We start from the raw sequence: 20,095 nt of genomic DNA, 5'->3' as shown, positions 1-20,095 counted from the left end.
TGGAGAGTTAGAGTCAGGGAGTTGGCCTTTCCACAGGGAAATGGGGAAAGATAATAAGGAGATCAAGCTGCTAACCCGCTTCACAATCTCTCAAGTCCAGATGATTGCAAGCAGCCCGATACAACTTTTATTTAATTCGTTGCTGCCTGGCAAGAACAAATTATGTTCTATTTAGAGGTGATTCTTTTGGCAATTGTAGGTGCTCTTTCTAAGCAGGGAAATCTAAAAAAAAAAAAGGAAAGGTAATTATGCAGTGACATTTCTCTTAAAGTTCTTTAAGTATATATACTTTAAAACTTGATTTAAACATGCACAAAGTTAAAGTCATCTCGAAATTAGATGTCCCAGACACTTTAATTCTCCTACCTCCTCATACCTTGTTAAACAAAAAGTTTGATCTAGTAGTTTTTTTTCAAAATAGTAAGTGCTCAATAAATATTAGTTATCATTTTTAGTATTTATAATTAAGATCTGTTCCTCTTACGAAGACATTTCTTCTGTATTGTAGCTTAACACTGGGAACTGTGATCAGCCTTCTCTTAGCTTCCCATCATCATTTATAAGCAAATACACCTATAATTTTGAGGGGATGGGGACTGAGTGGGGAAGGACAACTTTTTTTTAATGTTCTTGACATCCACCTATAATACCCCCCATCCTGCCCATTGAGGTCATTTGCTAAGTGCTGCTCATTCCCCACACACATTAAAGATCTTGGCAAGTGAACCCGAGTCATCTTTTCATCTTTTTAACTCCATGCATGTCATTCCCTAGGTGATTTTGAGTAAGTGTGTTAATGATCTCATTTAACATTCTTGCCTAATGGTTTTGTGACCTCCTAAAATCCATTGAACTTATCAGTATTTACACTAATTCTGTTAAGAAACCAGGCTTTGTTCTAACATAAAGTTTGTCTTCCTCTGAGTGTTTTAGATCATTTTGTGTGCTCGGTCTTCCTCTGTCCCACATGACCGTTCTATTCTTGTATCTTCACATAAATTAGATACTTGATTATTTTGGTGAAGAACATGAAATCTGGGGTCTGATCTGAGGTCTTTTCATATTCGTATGACTTTGGACAAGTTATTAAACTTCTCTGGCCGCAGCTGCCTCATCTGTAGTAGCATCTTCCTCCTAAGGTTGTCATGAGAAATAATTCGCCTAGAACAATTCCTGCTACATAAGAACGCATTATGTCTAAGCTATGACTAACTCTTTAATATGTTAGCTAATAAGGACTTTGATTCTACCCGGAGGGTTTATATTTCAGATGGTTACAAGACCAACATTTTTTTTTTTTTTTTAGAAAATAGGAAACTGGGGCAGATTGATAAGCAGTAGGGCTAATATTTAGGCTGAAATCATTTTCTGATGGAATATGATAGATGTATGTGCAATAGTTTGTGAATCATTTATCTTTTTTTTCCTCAAATAACTCAATTTCCAGATCTGTCTAGTAGTACATCAACAAGAAACGCCATTTCAATACCTTGTCGATGGAATACTTTTTTTTTTTTCAAAAATATGTTAGAAATCCATTATTCTTGAATTTTAGCTTTTGTGTGTGAGCTTCAAGGGAAAATTAATGAAAGCATTTTACATCAAGGCATTTTAGGCTTATTACTTACTGTAATGCCTTTTGGGTCAGTTTCTTATAAACTTCATCAATTTTAACATCACATTTCATTCCTTAGGCTTGTGGTGGCATTTTAGAAGTGTGCCTATTTGTTAATGTGGTTATTTTTATTTTAAGTGTGAGGACTTGGGGGATACCCACAGACACACACACACACACACACACACCCATACACACACATACACATATGTACAGCTAAGTCCCCTTGGCAGGTGAAATAATGGTAGGAACATAAGACGAGACTTCTGGCTGCTACCCTCAGAAGAGTTTGTTTAATACAGTGCCATGGAGTCATCTAATCTTCCCCAATTTGTTACCCATTTTTCTTTGTTATCTGTCTCAGTGATGTCTCATCTCCTCACCTGACTGCTACAGGCTAGCAATCTGTAACAGAAACTCAGTCTCGATCTCAAATATAATAAGAAGGAGAGGCTCCAAGATTTATGGTCCCAGCCATAATTATAAAGTCTCAAACCTCAGACATTACGAGACCTTTCAAAACTTACTCAGGGTGGAAGAAGCTGGGTTAGTACTGTTGTGTGAAGATATTGGCCTCTTCGTAAAGAAAACGTTGGGTTATTCAATCTGGGAAGCCTATTGTGTTTTTAGTACTGCTAGGAACTGTGGAGAAGAAATGGTTTGTTCCCTTAAGGAGCTTGAAGTAATTTCATCCATTTTAGTTTTCCTATGGTAGTACCCATTTCTTATTAATTCATAGAGGAGATAGATATGTTCTTGGATCTGTCAAGTAGAAGCCAGATGAAAACAGAGACTGCTTATGGAGACCATGCCACACAGAGATATTGGGAATTTCTTTATGCTCATAATGAAATAGAACCAGTGCATTGCTTCTCAAGTAACTACTACTCTGACAGGATTAAAAAATGGCAAATATTTAAGGAAAATGATCAAGTCAACCAATGACATAAAAGTGACAGAGTGGAAAAGAATGCATGGTGAATGGTTTGTGATGGGAAAAAAGGCAGGAGGAGAGAAAGAGCTAACGAGTTTCCTTGGGCAGGGGGAAGGCTGTGAATGAGAGCCTTCATAAGCTGAAAGTATTATGAGAAAAGTGAGAATTGAGGATTTAGAATTGTTGCCACTGGCAATGCTTTGGATCTCATTTAATATCCTCTGCAAGGAGTTAAGTTTTTTTGGCTGAATTTGAGCCGCTGAATCATGCCTCTCAAGTGTGACACCACTCACACACTGAACCACTGAACATGCAGATGGTAACAATTCCTCGGGGATCTGTTAGCACCTCTAACTAGCGGTCTCACAAATGAGGGTCGTGGAACGGGTAGGGACCCCAGCATTGATGACTTCTGATCCTCACCAGCAATCCAAATGCTATTCCAGCATGGGTTTCTTTCTACTTTTGTGTCACACACCTTGAAATATTATCTCCTCTTTTTTTCCTCCTTCCATGTACACTAGGCTGAAAGGTACAAGAATGTGATATCCTAGTAGCAGAATGAGCTTTCCCTGTATTCGCATTATTAGTAGCATTCCTGCTGAGATTACAGCTTCTTAAAGTTTGCCAAAAGCATTCAGAGACCTCTGAAACCCACTTGTCGCCATCTGCCAAGCCTGTCTGAGTTTCTATGATGTTACACCCTCCTCCTTTCCTCTTACTTGACTATGATACCTTACTGATCATTTCAACTCTGCCTGCATAAACACTTCTGTCTCCAGATTACTTGATTTGTCTGCCGTATCATTTCTGCTGACCCTCTACATTTCTTTCTTTCTTGTTCTTTAATATTTTTATATACAGTATTTTGAAGGAGGGAAAAAAGAGCTAACATTGATTGATGCTTACCACATGCCAGGCATTTTATATATGTTATTCCACTTACCCCTAAATTTACAGAAAGTATCATCATCTATCTTTCATTAATAAAGAAAGTAAGCTCTTAGGTAAAGTCTCTTACCCGATATCCTAGGAGTTGTAAACAATGGAGACTGAATGCAGATAAAAATGATTACAAAGTTTATGTTTTCTGCATTTTGCCAGCACTTCTATGAACACTTAGAGCATTGAATGACAATATTATAAATTGGTTATGTACACAATACTTTCAAATATTTTATCTTCCCTAAACTAGAGATTATAATTTCGTATCACAATCACAAATGCTAATTAGTAAAAGGTGCTTGTATTTAATTAGCATTTATTTTAGCCCCATTTACTGATGAACCTCAATAAGCAAGTCATAGAATCAAAGTAAATGCCAATTAGAAATTTTAAAAATGTACAAGAACAAGAATTTGTGATAAAAATTCTATGTCTAAAAAGGGTTAACATGCTATAAAGAGATAAATTTCTGGTTCCACTTAAAGAACACTTCTGTTTTCCTACCTATGAGACAAATAATAGTATTTGTATTATAATACTGTTGTGGAAATTAAATGAAATACTAAGTCTAAAGTACTGTGTCTACTTGTTGGAATGTAAAAGTGCCCAACAAATGGTAAATGATGTGAAGAGGTTGATGATGTCTAGATTCCATTATGAAGTATGGTGTGAACTTCCATGTATAAGAAAAACATTTAAATACAAAATAAGAAAACAGAGTCAGGGAAATTAACTTACCCTCCTGAGAAATGAAACAGCCAAAAGCAGAGTGAGAACCGAAATTCTAACCTGTCTCATGCCAGATAGACTCTGTCTGTGTGTGTCTTTTGATATTTACATGAAATACTGATTTAGAGCCACAAATGCAGAAATTTACATTGAGCTATTACATGTTATTTTATTACATTTGATTCATCATTTCATTTACCAAGTGTTTTTTCAAAATCTGAATGGTCGTCTTATATATGAGCAATTGCTCTCTCTGCCAGAGAGAGTCATAGGCAAATGTGTAATTTGCCAATGTGTCATAGGCAAATATGGTAATTATATTTCAACTGTTTTATCTAACTCAGTGATTAAAAACCCAGATGTGATAGAAATGTACAGAGGCCTTTGGTCCACTGCTACAATTATTAGCACATCAATCTAGGCCAGCCAATTCCTTTGTCAAATGTTCTGATACATGTGCCAGTTATCTACAAATCCACCAAGTGTTCCAGATCCCATCAGTGTTTTCCCTAAGGATGTAAACAACGGCATGGTCCAGTTCTTTCTTATATCTAGATCATCTTTCCAGGAGCCACAAATCTACTTAGAAATGTGATACGGTATTAGTGATATTCTCTTAATGTATGGTTTCATTTAAAAATATGCATTGCTTTGCTTCATGTACCAGCAAAATATTACATTAAGCAAAGTGGTTAATTGAATTATGGTATGGCTATATAATGGGAGGCAAATTCACATGCATGCGTGTGCACACACACACAATTGCATTCATGTAATATCAAAATTTTTTGGATAAAATACAATGTGAAAATAGGTTACAAAACTAGATAGAGTATTATACCATTTAAAAGCAATATTAATATACTTCAAAAAATGAAAAACACCAAAGGGCAAAGTTTATAAATGATTCTTATTTTCCTCTTTTATATTCTTCTGCAGTTTACATTTCTAATTTGAACATGTATTAGAAATAGAATCTAGCAAATCTGTCTGGAATATTTAACAGTATGGGTCAGCAAAGGGCCCACTGAGAGGTAGTGTCTAAGAAAAGCAAGTAAGCAAGTGAAGCATATGACTGCAGGCTATCAGAGAAAGAGGGGTTCCAGGAGAGGGAATAGGAGGGCCCTAGGTGCAGCAGCCCCGGTGGTGCAGCGGTTTGGTGCTGCCTGCAGCCTGGGGTGTGATCCTGGAGACCTGGGATCGAGTCCCACGTCGGGCTCCCTGCATGGAGCCTGCGTCTCCCTCTCCCTCTGCCTGTGTCTCTGCCTCTCTCTCTCGGTGTCTATGAATAAATAAATAAAATCTTAAAAAAAAAAAAAAAAAAAAAGGAGGGCCCTAGTTGGAGGGTGCAGCTTGTATATCCTGTGAACAGCAGATGAGAGTGCTCAGAAGAGTGACCTGGGAAGAAAATAGTAGAAGATAAGGTTATGGATGCAAGGAGAAGGCCAGGTATTGTGGGGCCTTTGAGACTACTGCAAGCACTTTGTCTTTTTACTTTGAAATGGAAGGTTATTAGTATCTGACCTGGTCTGACTGAGAAGATTGTTCTGGCTAATATATTGAGAGGAGATTGTACAGAGGCCAAGATAGAAGCTAGAATAAAGGTTAGGAGATTATTGCATTATCCCAAGCAGGAGATGACTATGGCTTAGTGGTGTGGACGGGGGGAAATGAATGGACATATATGTATTTTGGAGTTCGTGGTAACTAGATAAGCTAATGATTTTGGATTTGAGCTGTGAGAGAAGAAGAGGGGCTGAAGATGATGACCTCAACTTTTTTAGCATGAGCTTCTAGAAGGATTGATTGACATGAAGGATTGTTGTGATCGCATGATTAGAGAAGGTGTCGCAGGATAATTTTTTGCTGGGGTGGGAAGATCAAGGATTAAATTCGGACATGTAAATATATTTGAATGTCTGCTAATCATGCCGGGTTTATAAGCAGTTGGAAGCATAAGCCTGTGCACTACATGGTCTGGACTGGACATATAAATTTTAGAAAGTTTCAGCCTATTAGTGTCACATGAGGATCAACTGAGTTAACATATATAAGAACTTAGAACATGGGGCAGCCCGGGAGGCTCAGCAATTTAGTGCCGCCTTCGGCCCAGGGCTTGATCCTGGAGACCCGGGATCAAGTCCCACGTAGGGCTCCCTGCATGGAGCCTGCTTCTCCCTCTGCCTGTGTCTCTGCCTCTCTCTCTCTCTCTCTCTCTCTCTCTCTGTGAGTGTGTGTGTCTCTCATGAATAAATTAAAAAAAAAAAAAAAGAACGTAGAACATTCCTAGAAGAACCACCACCACATGCTGACCTCCGGGGATATCATCTAGATAGAATATACTCTGAAGGATGCTCATGGAAGCTCTGGGGGGCTTATCTTAAATGCTCATTATATAATGTACCTGTCATTATTACTGTGGTTGATTGCAAACAGCAGACACATCTTAATTCATTCTTTAATTCGGCTGGTAAGGTTTTTCAGTTTGTTCAGACTCCTTATTTATATGTTCAGAAATGTATTTGACATTGATTACAACTAATTCTGTTCCACAGTAGGTAAGATTCCTGTATTCTGTTCTGTGATAATTGATGCTTTCTAATTCCTTGATTTGGAAGAAATGCTTGACAATATCAAGTATGAAATATTTAAATGTATCAATATGGCATAGTATCAAGTATGAAATAGTTTTTTTAGGAAAAAGTCTAACTTTTCCTTACAATTTGAGTCATTTTTTATTATTGATATGATTTTTCCAAAAACTATTTGGGTTCCTTTACTATTATATTCTAATTTCTTTTCTATTAGTTATCGCAGTCTAAAGAATTTTGGAGGTGTGCTAGGAGTATAGAATTTACAGATCAGGGATCCTCGGGTGGCTCAGTGGTTTAGTACCTGCCTTTGGCCCAGGACGTGATCTTGGAGTCCTGGGATCGAGTCCCACATCAGGCTCCCTGCATGGAGCCTGCTTCTCCCTCTGCCTGTCTCTGCCTCTCTCTCTCTCTCTTTCTTTGTATCTCTCTCTCTCATAAATGAATAAATAAAATCTTAAAAAAAAAATTTACAGAACAACAATATAGATATTGTATCAGATCTCTCCATTCAGTGGGAAATATAATTCCTTTAGTCTGCTAATGCGTATTTTATCTTGGCATATGTATTTCATTACTTCTGTCAGTAACTTATGACCACTTAAGGCTATAAATATAAATGAAGATCAACAACCTTAAGTTCTGACTAGATTCTCATCACATTTCCTTCTGATTGTGAAATCTGTGTAGATCTGGCCATTCTACCTGAATTTGTAGAAGCAAATCTAAACAGCATGCTAATGGAGTAGCCAGTTGCCCCTACATAGGATTGAAGAGTTTTTTTTAAAAGGCACTCCTGCAGGTTTCCCCACCCCAGCCTGTCTAGCTTCTATTTGCATATGAGATTTCTGCCATTATGATTTCTCCTCTAGATTGATTTGTTTTTACAGAAGGCTTCAGGAAAGATGAAAATTTGCTAAGTAGGCTCGGTACTTCAAACCTTTGCATAGTCGTGTGCCAGATAACTGGTCCATCCATTAGACATCTGTCTGTAATCCTATCTAAGTGGTGCTAGGGGGAGATGTGTGTACTCTGGCAGTTATAGATCAGTAGTGGGGAGCTGAATCCCCAAGGAGAGGGCGGATAGAAGTGTCTCAGACTAAACTGATGTATTTTACACCAAAAATTGATCTTGATCAAATGAGTATGTATGCTACTCTAAATCCTTGGACTATAGATTACTTGACTGAATAACATGAAGGTGCATGTAGAAAAAATAAGTTTAATGATGTTGACATTACCTACTCTTTCAAAGCAGTGATAACTTAAAATTACTTTAAACTGCTAACTCCTGCCTGGCTATATTGCTAGGTGAAAAAAACTCTTTTTTTCAAATTTAACTTTGTCTTCCTAGTTACTGAAAATACTTGTCCCTCATTTTTTGAATAGCAAATATATAAAATGTAAAGCTTTTATTCAATAGTTAACTTTCAAATGATAGGCAACACAGGAAGATTGAATTGAGATTGGAAGAAAACTGTAAAGTAATTTACATAACAAAAGTAGGGGATGAACATACACATGATAGTGAGAGCTATCAGACAAGAAGCAGAGTATTAACATCTGACAAAAAGGGGTGATTCTACATTACAGTAATACCACTAAATAATGATACTAACATACCATTTGCTGGAATCATGTTATGACTTTACTATCATATGGGCAGTTTATAGTACTTTAAATTTGAAAGAAAAAAGGTATGTGTTTTTTAGGACTCCTGGGGAAAAAATGCAACTTGCTGGAAATATATCCACAACACAAGGAGTGCACACCGGAAACGAGAGACTGTTAGATTTTTACACCTTTTAATCCATTTGGTTATGAAGCATCTGATCAGATGTAACACTTTAAAGTATTTTCTCAAAATATGACTATGATGTTTAGAATTATATGCCAAATCATTATGTCTTATACATATTTGTCATCTGGAAACTTCATCATCAGAATCCCTGGGATTCCTTTTATAAAATATGGATTTCTGTACCTCACTCATCCCAGACTATAAAATCAGCACCTTGCACACGTTCTCAAATCTCAACAATAACTTTTGGGAAACATAACCTGAAATCCTCTTCTTTTTTAAAATATATTATTTATTCATGAGAGACACAGAGAGATGCAGAGATATAGAGGGCCCTTAGAAAGAGCCTGATGCAGGACTTGATCCCAGGACCCCGGGATTACAACCTGAGCCAAAGGCAGACACTAAACCATTGAGCCACCCAGGTGCCCCCTGAAATCCTCTTCTATTCTGCAGATCAAACCACATAATTTCAGTTTTTAAAAATTTGACCAACTCCATGACACCTACACAGAGTAAATTCTTACCTGTTTAGAAGATTTTCAAGGCACCTTGTAAGCTTCCCCCTCCAGATGTTGTCCTATGCAAAAAACTCAAAGGACTGTAAAGTATTCATTATGGCCCCAAAGAGTTGTGTGCATTCATGCCTCTGTGTGACTGCTTAGGTTAATCATTCAGCCTGGAACTTCCTTCCTCTTATCTACTGACAAAGGAGACATTCAAGCTCAATTGAAATGCCAACCCCTCTGTGGAGTCTTTTCAAACCTATTCTCTCCATTTTATGCACACCTATATTTTAGCAAATATTATGATTATCATAATTATTTGCCTATTTTTCTACTTCCTGGTCCTTGAAAGCTCCTTGAGGGCAGGGTACTTACTTATTCATCTTTTTATCATCCATTCAAGAATAGGGTCTGGTTTAGTGTAGCCTTTCAATAAATGTTCCACTTCTCCTTTCTGAATTATAGGATCATGAAAAATATACTATTCTCTTACTATTTCCCCAGTAAAATAAATTTTAAGAGGTTAAGACTGCCAGTTTTTAAAAGGCGCAAAAAGGAACCCAGGGATGTAACTGTATTGCCTTTAGCTATAGACAGTTTGAAGACATAATCTTTTATGGTTGCCGGTGACTTCATATTTTGTGGCTCTTCAACTGTCCTGGCATATTACGTGCAGAAAGCAGTCCACAGGTACATATTAAATCCCCTCTCTGTTGTCAAGTAGTCCCACAAACAAGCAAAACTTCTAGCATGAATTTATGACTCCTAAAAATATCAAAGTGGCTCAGGGACTCTAGTTCCTAAACAAGAATCCAAAAGCTACATTTTTAATAACTTGTGCTGGACAAGCATAAAAGATGGATTTAGTCATATTTGCTAACTTCTGTGATGAATAATGCATTGTCAAAGTAGAGGTGATTATGAATTAAAATAATGCTGATGTGCAGTAATCAGCACTTACTTTAAAAGATTAAAATGGTTGCTAAAGTGACAGAAATATTTGTTTAAAATTTTGTTTTATTTTATATTTCACCACTTTTGGTCAGAGTGACAGGAGGTAGAAATATTAATTTAAATAACTATGCTATCACTAAGCTGAATGGAAATGTCAAATTCTTATTTTTAAGTGGTACATTTCCTCACACAGTTTTAAAGAAATTATTGCATTAAACAATGGAAGAGAATCATGGAGCATATTGAGACTTGGAAATAGGCAGATTTGGACAACACCGACAAAGTCTCAGTGCCTCAAAGCATTTCTTCCATTTACATAGACTAGTATCTATTCTTTCTTTTATCCTCATTTTATTTTGTTTTATTAAAGATTTTATATCTGGGACGCCTGGGTGGCCCAGTGGTAGAGCGTCTGCCTTTGACCCAGGGCATAATCCTAGAGTCCCGGGATCGAGTCCCATATTGATCTCCTTGCATGGAGCCTGTTCTCCCTCTGCTCCTCTCTCTCTGTGTGTCTCATGAATAAATAAAATACTTAAAAAAAAAAAAAAGATTTTATTTATTTGAGAGAGAAAGACAGAGTGAGAAAGCAAGCACAAGGAGAGGGAGGCAGTGGGAAAGGGAGAAGCAGGCTCCCTGCTAAGCAGGAAGCCTGATGCAGGGCTATATTCCAAAACCCAATCCCAGGACCCTAGGATCATACTTGAGCCATTTGCAGGCACTTAGCCGACTCAGCCGCCTTAGCACCCCTTCTATCCTCATTTTAAAAACGTACTGCTAGAGAAGTGGTTTATAAAATTAATTCACAGTAAAATAGTTGTGAATATATGGTCCTTTTACCTCTTGAAATCAAGCCTCCAGAGATACTGCACACCTGAAAATCTGAGAATAGAAGACAGAAAGTTCTCAGTAAGATATCAGGCCATCGTTAAAGTATTTTTTTCTTTCTGTAGAGGACACACAAGTGATCCTTCATGGGCCATACTTATCCTCTCCACTAAAATGCTCTGGTCTAATATCATTTTAGATGTCATAGAGATAAATCATTGTATAAGGAATGGAGTGGACTCCCAAGCTACGAGGCATTACACTGGAAATGGTCCAACTCACCCTGGCTGCATCCAACTCTTCTTGCCTGAGCTGGAGGACTGTTAAAATTTTAGATTTACTGGCTTCTTTCCTTAAATCCCATAGAAAGTGAACATTAGATACAGAGTAATCAAAATTCTTTCCCTTTAAAATAATACAAAATTAATTCTTAACTTTATTAGCAAAGTAGCCATGTCTATTTCAATACCTAACATAGTTCCTAATACATAGATGCAGAAGAAACTGAAAAAATACTTTTAATAGATGGAAAGAAGGTAAGGATAAAAAGTTTGTAGTTTTGTTTGTTGTTGTTGTTTATGTTTGTTTTTGGCTTTTGGTTTTTTGTTGTTGTTTTTTTCCTAGATAGGTAATAAGGAAACCCCTTACCTACCTTCTCATAATTTTGATGCTTATGTGCAACAGAAATGTTGGAAACAAAAATCTAAAAACATATTTTAAAGCATATTAAACTACATTACCCAGTTGTCTACAAGACTCACACTAACATTGCAGCATGAAAATATGGCAAATACGTTAATTCGGGAATATCTCCAGTCAGATTTTGGTCAGATATTTTGACACATACCTAATTGCAATAGTTAAGTGAAAATAGTGTTTTCCCAAGTGCCATATATTGCACAGTTTTGAAGACTAAAGCTGAACTCAACATGTGGGCAGATTCCAAAGAGTCAAAGACAAGTCAAATGAAGGGCAGGCCAGAATGAGCAACCTTTTGTGGAAGCACATTCAGGTCATGGTCCTCCAACACATGTGTAGTAATAGAATTCTGAAATGTGTGCACCAAGTGATCCTCCTCCTCTTGGTTTCCACAAGGGTTGAAGGAATATAAGACTGAATAAAAACCCAGGAGAGAGGCAGCTGTTGAGAGCAGCAATAGATATTTTTGTTTAAATATGAATAAAAAATGGAAACAAACAAAATTTCTTAACAACACGTTCATAGTGAAGGTTGAATTATTTAAACTGTGCATTTGGGGGTGGGTGGGTACTAGCTCATTTGCTTCCAACTAGATAGGCCTTACCATGATACTTCATTAAGAAACGTAAACCAAATTTCTAGTAATATCCCTTTTTTTATAATGGATCTAGGCATAGGTTTTGGAGTGGTAAATCAAAACCGCAAAAATAAGAAGGTAGAAAATATATAATCTAAAAATGGAACACTGAGTATATTAAAATAATGTCCAGTGTTACTTAGCTCCCACCCCACCACTCCACCCCCAGCTACAGAGAGTGCTCTGGTCACAGTGAATGTAGCTAAATATTTCATTGGTGGCCAACACAATTAAAGAAGTCATAGATTAAATAGTAGATCATCTTCTGCTTCAGATATCTTTAATTAACAGACCACTTAATGGGTCGATTTAAAAGATTTTAATGCATCTAAAGAAATATATTAACCTTAGCTACTTTCTCATAAAAAGTTTATACTCAAAGTTTTCACTGCCTCCCATTTTGTCTCACAGCCCTTTCTAATTTCCGCTGGTATAAATCAAATTAGATTTATTAGCATTGTACAAAACAGCTCCAGTAGGTTTTTAATAATAATTATCATTATCACTGATTAAAGTTATATTGTTCAGGCCAGATGGAGTCCTTTTCCTGTCAGCTAGAATGAGCTTGCATTATGTAGTTATAATGTGTTTGGATCTAAATAAACAGATGGCAGAGTGACAGGATATTATACGCTGGTGATGTCAGCAACAGTGCTTCACAAACAGAATTGCTTTAAATAAACTCTGTTGTGGCAAGGATCCTGATACTTTTAAGAAGGTGACTGGAATTGAGCCTCCTAAGTGTTATAGTGACTTGGAAATTGTACTGTTCGCTTGCAGAAGAGTGGACCATTTGGATGGTCTGAGGTTCAGCCTGAGAAAGTGTGCCTGTGAATTTGCCCTTAACTGTGAAAGCATTGAACATAACAAATTCACTCAGGTGGTCTCTTAAGGAGAGAGAGAGAAAGGGGGTGAGGGGAAGGCTGCTCAAGTTGTAACATTTTTCAAGTTGAAGAGTTAAAACCTATGAGTCAAGGAGAGAAGGAAACATTTGATTATCTGTTGCATAATTTTTATAATTTAGTTTATAACATTAGAATAAACATCTTGTATAGGCATATAATTAATATTAGAAATTATATTTCTAAGTTTAATTAGAATTACAATTCTAATTATTCTATTCTAACTCACAATTAATATTAGAAAGTTAATAGAGAAGGTTTAATAAGAACTATGTTATAGAAAGCTTTAGTTTTTAATAGATTTTCATGTATACATTTTATTCTAAAAATAAGCCCTTCTTACTCAGCCATTAGAAACGACAAATACCCACCATTTGCTTCGACGTGGATGGAACTGGAGGGTATTATGCTGAGTGAAGTAAGTCAGTCGGAGAAGGACAAACATTATATGGTCTCGTTCATTTGGGGAATATAAATAATAGTGAAAGGAAATAAAGGGAAAAGGAGAAAAAATAAGTGGGAAATATCAGAAAGGGAGACAGAACATGGAAGATTCCAACTCTGGGAAATGACCTAGGGGTGGTGGAAGGGGAGGTGGGCGGGGGGTGAGGGTGACTGGGTGACGGGGGCACTTGACGGGATGAGCACTGGGTGTTATTCTATATGTTGGCAAATTGAACACCAATAAAAATAAATTTATTATTAAAAAATAAGCCCTTCTATACTCTTATACCCACAAATACTTAGAGTGAACTTAGGAAATTCAGAAGCAAACTTCTGAGAAAGTCATTATACATGATTTTTTCTAGCTAATACTCTTTTGCTTAGTCCTTAGGAGAATTTCTCTGTAGGACAAGAGTATTTGCTGAGGCAAATACCTAGAGTAGCCCAGTCCTTAAGAAGAAGAAACTGCTACAGGAAATAAAGGCTTGTATTTGAAAAAGAAAGTAGTACCAACAAAAATTTTAAAAGAGGGTATCAGATAATTGCAATCAAGCTTTGTGTAAAAGGTTCATATTTTAAATGCTTGAAACTTTTTAAAAAGATTTATTTATTTGAGAAAGAAAGAAAGCACAAGCATTGGGGGGCAGAAGTGTAAGGGGATGGGGAGCAGGTGGGCAGAGGAAGAAAGAGGATTTCAAGCAGACTCCCCACTGAGCGTGGAGCCCTACAACATCAGCTCTACCTAGGGCTCCGGGGCTCGATGTCATAACCCCGAGATCATCACCTGAGCCAAGTCAAGAGTTGGAAGCTTAACCGACTGAGCCACCCAGCTGCCCTTAAGTGCTTGAAATTCTTATAAAATGATGAGAGGATTTTGAGTATCAGCAGATTGTATTTCAGCTTCCCGTGCATTTGACATTCGGGTTTTGCTACCTAAGTGGGCACTTTATGAGCTATGTTTCCACTACAGTATAACATAAAAATCCTCATAAAGGAATAAGAGTATTTTCTTTGAAGGGTTATCCCTAGTCAAAGAGCGAAAGATTATAATGTGCCTGTGCTTTTTCCTGTTCTACAGGTGGACGTTGTCATAAGTCCTGTACTGGCCGATGCTGGGGACCCACAGAAAATCATTGCCAGACCTGTAAGTGTTCAACACTAAGAAGGCAAAAGGCTTGAAATGGTCAAGGAATTTTAATAACTGATGTTTTTCACACTTTTGGGTCATCAGAAACATGAAAATGAGCTTTTGCTTCTTTGTGGTAGACTTGCTACTATTCAAGTAAAGTAAACCGTCCAATTTTGTTGCTTTCAAATGAAGCATAGCATATAATTGTTTCTTATATTCCTTTGTGGTTTCCAAGTTAATACTATCAACAACACAGATGTGCTGATATTATCTATGATTTAAGAGTCTGTATATCAGAGAAAGTAGGAAATCCAAATGTATACAAAATGGTAACTCCATTCCACATTAACTGAATATCTCAGTACTTTCCCCCAGTAGTTATAACACCATTTATCTATTAGAAAAAGAAAAAAAGGAAGGAAAAACAAACAGTACCATGTCCCCACTCTGTTCTAGGCACAGAAATATTAACTATATGAATTATGAGTATAGATTCACTACTAAAGTGAATCTATCTTGCCCTTGCCTATATTGTTTCTTGAACTAGTCATTAAAGTAGCTATAAGCTATCATCACTGCTAAGACATTTAAAAAAGTTAAAAAAAAAAAGTATTTTGAGTACAAAGAAAAGTATCTATTTTTTTTAGCATTCTTAAAGCCATATTTAAATCAGCACTGAACTTTCACTATCTTAAGGATAAATGGTTTCTTTAAAAAAGAAAAACAAAATGCTCTATGTAAATGGTAAAGATTTTTCTTTCTGCTGCAATAACAATGACTGGAATAATATATGGAAAACAGTGTGGTGGCAATTTAAAATGTATTCCTTTATTAGCATAGAAGACACAGAGAATGTTATTGAAAGTATGAATATACAAATATTAGATATTGTGGAAACTTATTATACTGTTGAATGGAAGTCCAGATATTTCTAATTTGTCTCAGTTCATATTTGTTAGATTCCATTCCAATAAAGAAACACAAAAATAATTACTGCAAGCCACCATAGAAACAAGGTATAGATTACTATAGATTATAGTATGTATGTATATATATATATATATATATATATATATATATATATTCTCTCATTGGTAAATTATTTCTTTAAAAAATAATAATAATTCACGGACATTTTCATGTCCAACATTCATAAAATAGAAAAATACTTGAAGTAAAAATGTCTTCCTACTTTGGTTTTACTTCTGTCCTTCAGCCACCCCTAGGCAACAAATGTTACTGGCTATTTCTATGTATTTTTCCAGAGACAATTTATGTATACAGTAGGAAATATGTGTATGTTTTATCCCATTTTTCACTCAAATGTTAGCATGCTTTAATGCACCTCGATGTTTTTTCCTACATGCATATGTGCATGAATTTGCTTGTAGTGTTAATTCCTAGAAATGGTAATTACAAGGTCAAGGACATGTGTTTATGCAATTTGATAGAGATCACTAACATGGAAATCTTGTTCTCTGTAGGGTTTGTAAAAGTTTCCTCTGCCAGGAGCAATGTATGTGAATGCGTGTTTTCCCTAGTCCCTGGGTAAAACTGTGTATTATCCAACTTTCGGGTCTTTGTCAAAAAGTTAGATGAGGAGGATCCCCAGGTGGCTCAGCAGTTGAGAGCCTTCCTTCGTCCCAGGGCGTGATCCTGGAGACCCGGGATCGAGTCCCACACCGGGCTCCCTGCATGGGGCCTGCTTCTCCCTCTGCCTGTGTCTCTGCCTCTCTCTCTCTCTGTGTGTGTCTCTCATGAATAAATAAATAAAAATTTAAAAAAAGTTTAAAAAGTTAGATGAAACATAGTATCTCAGTATAGACTTAAATTAACTTATCTGACAGAAATACTGTTTTATGGGAGCTATGTTTTGGCAAGAATTTTAAAGGATTGTAAAGATTAGATTAATATATGAAATAGGTTCACTACAATAGTAGTAGACAAGGTTTTCACAGCAAAGTAGCCTACATCGAGTTCCACACTATGCTAAAATAACATTGATGTGGCCTTACTTAAGAAAGTCAAGATTTCTAATGTAGAAGAATAGTTATAATACTCTGTGATGAAGTGGCAGGTAACCATGGAAATTGTTAAAGTGTGCAGAGGTCCACAGGTCCTCTCCTGGCAAGAAAACTTCTGAGTTGTCAAATTTAAAACTGAATTTTTACTCACTTGATTACTTACTTATTTTTACAAAGGAACCAAGGACACTTCTCAGCCTGGCTGCTTCTGTTGTGTCTGGGCCCCGCTAGTGGGTCCACCCACCCACCCCTGGTCGGCTGCAGGGGGAGAGGACTCTCAGGCCCACCACGCCCACCTGGCACCCTTGAGGTCCACCAGTTCGATCTGGGGAATGTACAAGCCTACCTGGGCTGTTTTCTGTTGCCAGCTTACCTTCAGGAAATGTTAGTTTAGACTCCTTTCTTCTGTTGGGTAGAGGGACGTAAGACACCTACTACTGTGTTGTTCCTCCAGTTCAGGAACCCAGACCAGTTTGCCTTTGTCTCAACACCTTTCAGAGTTCTCCTTTGCATTGTTACCCTTTGCATTATTTCCACAGTATGCTGCTCTTAGGAAGGAAGGACAGGGAAAGGCAGGTTCATGCCATTATTTCTGGACAAGAAGTCCCGTGTAGCACTTTTAATAATACTATTAATGAATGAAATTAAATAAAACTATTTTAATTAATATTTGCTGTATTTTATATGTGTTTTTGTAGAATAAAAAATGTAATTTTTATTCTCTTTCTTTGTAGTAGTAGTAGGAGTGTTTTAGTGCTGAATGATCATTCTCTAATTGACAGGGAGCCAAAGTCTTGGAAATCACTCTATTAAAAGATAGAATGTGAAAACAGCACACATGAGTGTTCTCCAGCTTTGAAAATTAAAGATGTCTTCAATTCATACAGCATTCAAAATGCAGTAATTTTTAATTAATTTTAAGCGATTTGGTTATATTAGTAAAAAAAATACCAAAAGTTAATAAAAAGTCATAATTTTCAACAACTTCTCTTGTTCTTATAGTAGACAACTTTTAGGTAATTGCCAAGCAGATGCCTGTCTTCCTCTGAGAACTACCCCCTTCTAGAGGGGTGAGTCATTGCACCCATGTTTGTTTTGTGTGATGCTCTAATCTTAGTCATAGGACAGTATTTCTCAAGCAGAGGTGACTTTGCCTCCAGGGGACATTTGTTTGTCTGAGTATATTTGGTGTTCCAATACTGAATCAGGCTTGGGGAGCATCTATTGGCATCTGGTAGGTAGAAGCCAGAGATGCTGCCAAACATCCTGCAGTGCATAGAAGAACCTCACTCCACCCCTACCCAGACAAAGAATAATTATTCAGAATGAAATTTTAAAAGTACTGAAGGTTGAGAATGAGAAATCTTATAATAAGAGTAAATATTGACCAATGCTGGGCCAATGAAACTCTCTCCCAGAGAATTAGGACTTGGGATCCAGAAATTCTGGTTATACTACATTAGAAATCTGAACTTGAGGAGAAATTACACCTAGTGGAAGTTTCCATTTTGAACCTGTTAAATCAGTCATGCAGAGGCAAACAAAAATCAGAGACACAAAGAGAGTAGCAATTCTTACCTACTGATTCTCTGGCCTTCATGAAGGCCTTCTATGTGTCTATCTTAGGTGCCTTAAGAAACACAATGTTCTTCTAGCACTATTAAATGAGTTTTTTACTTGCCACCAAGTGAGGGTGGGAGGCAGTCTTGACTAAGAAAATCATCAAGCAGTATCAGATCATCAGCATGAAGTCATTTAATTCACCTACTTTTTTTTTTTTTTTAAGATTTATTTATTTATTCATGAGAGAGAAGCAGAGACACAGGCAGAGAGAGAAGCAGGCTTCCTGCAGGGAGCCCAATGTAGAACTTGATCCCCAGATGGGGATCACACCCTGAGCCAAAGGCAGACGCTCAAACACTGAGCCACCCAGGGTCCCTCACCTACTTTTTCAGCATAGAAATCAGGCTTACTATAATGACCTAAAATCAGCTTAATGGTCTCTGTGCCTCCACCACAGACTCTATCAAAATCAAATTCGACAAAAGCATTTACATGTATCTGATATGTGCAAATACAAACTTTGGAATAGTATTTATTTGCAAGGATCTTTTATAATTCATTAAAAGATTCCCTCTTAAAATTTACTTTCACCGTATTCCTGTGAATTAAAGAAGACAGTTATCCTTACATCATTTTACAATTGGGGAAATGTACCCTTAAGAAGTGATCAGGTATTAAATTTACACAGCTAATACCTGGGATTTCAACCTGAGTGTCCTGAGTCCAAAGATAGAATGGTTTCCTGTATACTATTTTGCACAGCAAGCTTATGGACAAGGACATTGAATTTGAAATCAACCAGATGATACAAATCCCAGTCTTTTCCATTTTCTGTCATGGGAAAGTGACTTAATCTTTCTAAATCTCAGTGACCAAATCTAAAAACAGAGATAATTACACTTACCCCAAAGGTTGTTGCTCTGGAATCAAATTCACTGCAGTAATGGAGTTGAAATGCTTAGCTATATTTTAGCATAGATAAGGACCTAATACATAATAGCTAATATTTTAATAAGTTAAAGGAGAATAGTGTTAGAAAATATAATCCATCTTAAATATGAATGAATACATGTGGAAGTGAAATTCTTGTAGGCTAGTTTCACCTTGTGAAGACTACTGATATCGTGGCTGAGGAATAAAAAGGCAAAAACCCTAAGAGTGAAGAGGAGGCTACTTGCCCTCGACATTCACTCCTGTTCTCTCTCTCCCAGTTTGAGCTATTTGAAAGGTAAATTACTTATCCATATTTAAAGAACCCACCATTCTGAGGCAAAATGTATTTTGGAACTATTCAAAGACCTTGTTGTAAGACCTGAATTTTAGAAACATGTTTGTTTTTTCTTTTTTTTTTTTAGGTGAGTGGTGGTGGGAATTAGACTTTGTAAGAGATTCTGTAGAGATTCTAAATTCTGAAAATGATCATATGTGATCAAAATTTTTTAAGAATGTAAAAATTTTCAGGCTTCCTTTAGACTTCTGATAGCCTTTCAGTTACTTAACCTTAGGCCCACTTGAGGCATGCTTTCCTCTGAACCCTGACTGAGCTTTTTAAAAATCAGAAAATCCAGGCTGTACAAATTTTTAATTTTTTAAGATTTTTTTTTGTTTTTTTAATTTACTTGAGGGAAAGAGAGAGAGAGAGAGAAAGAGCATGTGCAATCAGTGAGGAGGAGAAGAGGGAAAAGCAAGCTTTCTCTCCCCCAGCGAGCCTCATGCTGGGCTCCATCCCAGGACCCTGGGATCATGATAAAAGATAAAAGATAAAAACTTAACCAACTGAGCCACCAGGGCACC

The 20,095-nt window shown here is 36.8% G+C and overlaps 1 protein-coding gene across 8 annotated transcripts in view; it reads left to right on the top strand.

Moving 5' to 3' along the window:
* ERBB4 (erb-b2 receptor tyrosine kinase 4) overlaps positions 1-20,095 on the top strand; it is a 1,110,465-nt gene that overhangs the window by 751,066 nt on the left and 339,304 nt on the right. For all 8 annotated transcript variants that reach the window (XM_025441721.3, XM_025441718.3, XM_025441722.3 and 5 more), the window contains one exon: positions 14,664-14,729. In XM_025441721.3, coding sequence (XP_025297506.1) covers positions 14,664-14,729 — 66 coding nt within the window. The remainder of the gene's footprint in view (positions 1-14,663; positions 14,730-20,095) is intronic.

This window comes from Canis lupus, chromosome 37 (genome assembly GCF_003254725.2).
Source record: "Canis lupus dingo isolate Sandy chromosome 37, ASM325472v2, whole genome shotgun sequence".
NCBI lineage: Eukaryota > Metazoa > Chordata > Mammalia > Carnivora > Canidae > Canis > Canis lupus.
This window is presented reverse-complemented; position numbering and strand designations above follow the sequence as displayed.